Consider the following 6,844-nt stretch of genomic DNA (forward strand, 5'->3'; position numbering starts at 1 on the left):
CCTCTCATGACCATCAACATACGTGTTTATTATGATCTGAACCGGTCTATAGCCCGATACAGCTCCCATATAAATCGATCTTTCTATTTTACTTCTTGGGCCCCCAAAGGGCGCAATTCTTATTCGATTTGGATGACATTTTACACAGGTCTCCAGCATGTAATTTAATTGTGGTCCAAACCGGACCATATCTTGATATCGCTCTAATAGCAGAGCAAATCTTTTCTTTTATCCTTTTTCTTTGCCTAAGAAGAGATGCCGGGAAAAGAACTCGACAAATGCGATCCATGGTGGAGGGTATATAAGATTCGGCCCGGCCGAACTTAGCACGCTTTTTCTTGTTTTTATTTTATTTATTTTTTTTTTATGTTCCATATCTTTTTTAATATGTATATACTTCCAAAGCATTATTTAGTGATTGCTTGGCTTACTCTTGATTTAATATTTTTTCCCAAAATAATATTCATGGGCAATCGGTGATAGTAATTAAGTGATGATTTGGTCCTAATTTCATCAATAACCCTTTTGGAACATGCAATATTCTTTTCGAAACCCTTTAAAGTTGCTTCATTTTGGGACAGGATTGAGCTTTCATACAAACCACATATTGCGGTCTCAAACGTAGTCTTATTTGGCTAAGATTTTAAGTTAAAACTCATAAAAAATAGACTTTTGCACGACTGAACAAATGCGATCTGTGTTAGAGGGAGTATGAGACTCGGCCTAGCTAAGCTTTTTATACCCTCCACCATAAGATGGGGGGTATACTAATTTCGTCATTCTGTTTGTAACTACTCGAAATATTCGTCTGAGACCCCATAAAGTATATATATTCTTGATCGTCGTGAAATTTTATGTCGATCTAGCCATGTCCGTCCGTCTGTCCGTCCGTCCGTCCGTCCGTCCGTCTGTCTGTCGAAAGCACGCTAACTTCCGAAGGAGTAAAGCTAGGCGCTTGAAATTTTGCACAAATACTTTTTATTAGTGTAGGTCGGTTGGTATTGTAAATGGGCCATATCGGTCCATGTTTTGATATAGCTGCCATATAAACCGATCTTGGGTCTTGACTTCTTGAGCCTCTAGAGTGCGCAATTCTTATCTGATTGGGATGAAATTTTGCACGACGTGTTTTGTTATGACATCCAACAACTGTGCCACGTATGGTTCAAATCGGTCAATAACCTGATATAGCTGCCATATAAACCGATCTTGGGTCTTGACTTCTTGAGCCTCTAGAGTGCGCAATTCTTATCCGATTGGAATGAAATTTTGCACGACGTGTTTTGTTATGACATCCAACAACTGTGCCAAGTATGGTTCAAATCGGTCCATAACCTGATATAGCTGTCATATAAACCGATCTTGGGTCTTGACTTCTTGAGCCTCTAGAGGGCGCAATTCTTATCCAATTTGAATGAATTTTGGCACGTAGTATTTTGTTATGATATCCAACAACTGTGCCAAATATGGTTTAAATCGGTTCATAACCTGATATAGCTGCCATATAAACCGATCTGGGATCTTGACTTCTTGAGCCTCTAGAGGTCGCAATTATTATCCCATTTCCCTGAAATTTTGTACGACGGATTCTCTCATGACCATTAACATACGTGTTTATTATGGTCTGAATCGGTTTATAGCCTGATATAGCTCCCTCGATCTCTCTATTTTACTTCTTGAGCCCACAAAGGGCGCAATTCTTATTCGAATTGGCTGACATTTTACACAGGTCTCCAACATATAATTTAATTGTGGTCCAAACCGGACCATATCTTGATATCGCTCTAATAGCAGAGCAAATCTTTTCTTATATCCTTTTTTTGCCTAAGAAGAGATGCCGGGAAAAGAACTCGACATATGCGATCCATGGTGGAGGGTATATAAGATTCGGCCCGGCCGAACTTAGCACGCTTTTACTTGTTTTTTTTATTTTATTTATTTTTTTTTATGTTCCATATCTTTTTTAATATGTATATACTTCCAAAGCATTATTTAGTGATTGCTTGGCTTACTCTTGATTTAATATTTTTTCCCAAAATAATATTCATGGGCAATCGGTGATAGTAATTAAGTGATGATTCGGTCCTAATTTCATCAATAACCCTTTTGGAACATGCAATATTCTTTTCGAAACCCTTTAAAGTTGCTTCATTTTGGGACAGTTTAACGTCAATAGCTTGTAAAAGTTGTATGCGTCTAGTACTTTGTTCTTCCACAAGCAAGCGTAGGTGTGTCAAAGAAATCAATCGCTTCTCTAGTGTGTGCATTTTCTCACTGATTTCCTTCAAAGGCTTCGGCATATCATTATCCACTGAAACCAATTCAGATGAAAAGCAATTCTTTAGAATTTCTTGAAAGTTTAAGCTTTGATCGTTTTGTAAACCAATCAATTTAGTGAGAACATGTTCCTCTAAAATTTGGTATTTGACATTGACTGCCTCAAAGAAAACAAAGTGTTGATGGCAATGGTCCGGTAGCGGAGACTCTTTTTGACAAAAGCCCGAATTCTCTAAAATTTTAAGTTGATTTAGAGATCTAAAAAGGGTGGGTGAATAAAAAGTTTTAAAAAAAGACAACAACAACACTTACCTCTTCTTCAAACCCCCCAGTTTGGTTTGCAATGTTTGTGCCTCCTGTGTCAATTTTAAAACATCTGCATAGTGCTGATCCTTTTGATTGTATTCCCCAGCAGATTTTACAATACCTAAAGTGCACACTACAATAACGCAAAATCCAAGCGATTTGTAAAAGAAGAGTGCCATATTACAAATAAATTCAACTAACAACTATAATCTTTTAACTAAGATTAGAGGCTTGACTCCAGCGAACTTAATTATATACCCTACACTATGAAATGGATGGCTACAAATACCTTATCATTCCATTTACAACACTTAAAAAAGTCACACTAAGTTCTGAAAAGGTGCAAATAATTTCAATCGCAGTGGCATGCAAAATCGATTTGGCGATGTCTTTCTCTCCACGTTTTTCAAAGGAATAAGACTATATTTTTTTGTTTATTTCGTCTTTGATTAGAAGACTTTTCAACCATATAAGGTGCGATGGCTTCAAGGGCCGTGCGTTGGTATGTTGTATTTAAATCGTATTAATTGCGAAAACGCCTCTATGATACAATTACCACATTAACCACGCATGTGTAACCCAATGCATGTGTTTTTGTGTATTTACAGAATTTTACAAACATTACAAACTATTCCCTACAAATATTGCTTTCACTTTGCATAATCAATGGGCCAAAATAATATCAAAGATTTAGCCAAAGCTCCCATAATACAGTATTTTTCGATGTGAACTCGTCAGAACTTGCCGAAAAGAATCCGTAGTGGTGGGTGTATGGAATTCAACCAAGCCAAACATTACACCCATATACTTGATAAGCATATGAATATGTACACATACACTGAAAACATTTTTGTCCTAATTTTAAAGATTCGAGGCAAGGATTAGCAAACTTAATTTAAAGATGGCCAATTTTCCAACTTTATAAGAAAACATTCCCTTTGATAAAAAATATTTTCCTCCATACTAAAGATTTTTATTTGAAATTGTAGTTTAATTAATCCTTAACTTTACACCCTGTTATTAAAGACTAAATCTAAAATGAAGGTCAAAATATCGTTAGAAGTTATAAAATTGACCTTCGGACAAGACAAGAGTGAACTGTAGCTCAGGACACATAAAATAATAATCGGACAGTCATCTATGAAGTGAAATGAAGATCAATCAGCGATCAACATTTTGAAACGAATGGTCATGTTCGTTAGAAAATATAAACTTAAATTAAAAGATAGCATATATAATTTGAAGTTTTGGTTCTTTGTACCGTTTTCATTGCAAAAATCCTACGAATAGGGAAAAATCTTAAATTTAGGGACAACTTTTTTCTAGTGTACACATAATTTGCTGATAAGGAGGTTTCAATGTAAATTCTCAGAACTATAAGCTGTTAATTGATTGTGCATTAACAACTGAGGTTTCCAGAATAGCTTACATTCCAGCCAAACAACGCTATTACTTACTCCCCGCTAGACTGAAGTTCGTAGCAGAAAAATCCTGGAAATTGTTCGGTGACCAATACCATTGCCAATAGGCGTTTACTACTTGGGATGAGCATCATTTTATAACACATTGCCTATTTTTCCTAAGTAAAAGCGTGCTAAGATCGGCCGGGCCGAATTTTATGTACCTACACCATAGATCGCATTCGTCAAGATCTTTGAATGATTTTTATACCCTCCACCATAGGATGGGGTGTATACTAATTTCGTCATTCTGTTTGTAACTACTCGAAATAATCGTCTGAGACCCCATAAAGTATATATATTCTTATCGTCGCGACATTTTATGTCGATCCAGCCATGTCCGTCCGTCCGTCTGTCTGTCGAAAGCACGCTAACTTCGGAAGGAGTAAAGCTAGCCGCTTGAAATTTTGCACAAATACTTCTTATTAGTGTAGGTCGGTTAGTATTGTAAATGGGCCATAAACCGATCTTGGGTCTTGATTTTTGAGCCTCTAGAAGGCGCAATTCTCATCCGATTGCTATGAAATTTTGCACGACGTGTTTTGTTACGACATCTAACAATTGTGCCTAGTATGGTTTAAATCGGTCCATAACCTGATATAGCTGCCATATAAACCGATCTTGGGTCTTGACTTCTTGAGCATCTAGAGTGCGCAATTCTTATCCGATTGGAATGAAATTTTGCACGACGTGTTTTGTTATGACTTCCAATAACTGTGCTAAGTATGGCGTAAATCGATATAAAAAATCTAGAGCCCCTAGAAGGCGCAATTCTTATCCGAATGAACTGAAATATTACACAATGACTTCTACAATGTTCAGCATTCATTTATGGTCCGATTCGGACTATAACTTGATATAGCTCCAATAGCATAACAGTTCTTATTCAATATTCTATGTATGTCTAAAAAGAGATACCGCAAAAAGAGACTCCACAAATGCGATCAATGGTGGAGGGTATAAAAGATTCGGCCCGGCCGAACTTAGCATGTTCTTACTTGTTTTGTATATACAGCGCTCAACTGGCTTAGGTGCATGCCCATAGTGGCATGGGGCGGATTAATATCTGCACCCTCTTTTCAACCTAACCTAATCTAACCATATCAGGTTGTAGACTGATTTGGACCGTACTTGGCACAAATGTTGGAAGTCATCACAGATTAGCACGAGCAAAATTTCAGAAAATTAGACAAAAATTGCGGGACAAACAGGACTTATTTAGTGATCATGGCAATATGGGGCTGGTCTCTGATCTGATATCCAAATGTTGGACCAAGTGTATGGGGAGCCGCTTCTTTCAAACGCAACTCTTTGCGGGTTGTTTTTGAAAACTTAGTACTATAGCAATATGGGGCTCAAATGAAAGGTCTTTGAGAGTAAAGCACGAATTTGATATCAATATTCGGGAAAAGTGTGTATGGGGCCACCGCACCCCCATAATACCACCCATATACCACTTGGTACTTGCTGACCATTCCAATATGGGGCTGTAATAAGAAGTATTTAAGAGTAGAACACGAATCATATATATATATATTTTCCCAAAACATCCCCGAAACCGGTCATGTTTGCCGACTATGGAAATATAGTGCTCAAATGACAGGTATTTGGGTGAAGACCACGAATCTGATATCAACATTTGGGACCAACTCGCTAGGAGACCAACGCTCAAATAGGACGTATTTGCTCACCATGACAATTTGGTTCTTAAAGGGAGTGGATCTCAAAATTGATAGTTTTTAGGGCCCATACCCTAAACCAGACATATTTGCTGAATTTTGCAATAAGGGGTTTAAATGAAAGGTATTAGAGATTAGAAAACGAATTTGATATCCAATTTTGAGGCTAATGGCAATATAGGGTTCAAATAAATGATATTTGAGAGTACAGCACGATGCTGATATATTTTCAGGGCTAAGTGTTTGGGGGACCACCCCACTCCCCAAAACACCCCAAAATCGGGCATATTTACCAACCACGTCAATGTGGGGCTCAAATAAAGGTATTTGGGAGTAGAATACAAATCTGATATCCAAATATAGGACCATGTATTTGGGGCTCCGCCACTTTCCCAAAAAACCCCAAAGAGTACAAATGAGGACGCCTCATTCTATAAACTACCCTTAAACCAATGACAATATGGGGTTTAAATAAATGGTATTTGAGAGAAGCGAACGATGCAGATATTTTTTCCTGGGTAAAGAGTCTAAGGGACCACCTCACCCCTAAATCGGACATCATGACAATATTGAGCTGAAATAAAGACTTTAAATAAGGGATATCTAACACCCAAACGTTAATGGCCCTAAACCCTGGGAGCGAATTCATAGACCAGTAAAGATCATATGGGATTCATAAAAAGGCATTTATATTGTTATGCTTTTGCGATATACATATATTATTTTCGTAGCATGGAATTTCAGTAAAAGCTCTTTAATTGTCGAAAATAAATTTTCAAAGGAAAATTTTGTTCCATATAAAGTAAAAGAAGGCGCAGCGGAGCGGGCCTGATTCAGTTAGTGTAAAATAAAATAAAAAGAACATCGGACAAAGCGGTGTTTATCCCCTCTTAATGTTAGCGACATTTGCGAGTTACAATGCCATGCATGGTCATTTAAAAACTTTTCCCCAAAGAAGTGTCCCTTATCATTGAGTTTAAACTTGAATCGGAAAGCACTCATTGATGTGTGAGAATTTGCCCCTTCTCGGTTCCTGGTGGTAATGTTCTTCCTTAGGGTTCACATTAGGGGAGGATGGCACCACCGACATTTCGACACAAATATGGATATCAAATTCGTTCT

General features: G+C 37.4%; 1 protein-coding gene across 1 annotated transcript; it reads right to left on the reverse strand.

Annotated features, from left to right (window-relative positions):
- Window positions 1–1,936: 1,936 nt before the first annotated feature.
- On the reverse strand, window positions 1,937–2,779 carry LOC106090366 (uncharacterized). The gene is made up of 2 exons (XM_013256529.2): window positions 2,590–2,779; window positions 1,937–2,535 (listed from the first exon to the last, which is right to left on the reverse strand). The coding sequence occupies exons 1-2, from the start codon at window positions 2,760–2,762 to the stop codon at window positions 1,989–1,991; spliced, it is 720 nt and encodes a 239-aa protein (XP_013111983.2). The 5' UTR covers window positions 2,763–2,779; the 3' UTR covers window positions 1,937–1,988.
- Window positions 2,780–6,844: the final 4,065 nt, after the last annotated feature.

Source organism: Stomoxys calcitrans, chromosome 1, assembly GCF_963082655.1.
Source record: "Stomoxys calcitrans chromosome 1, idStoCalc2.1, whole genome shotgun sequence".
Taxonomy (NCBI): Eukaryota; Metazoa; Arthropoda; class Insecta; order Diptera; family Muscidae; genus Stomoxys; species Stomoxys calcitrans.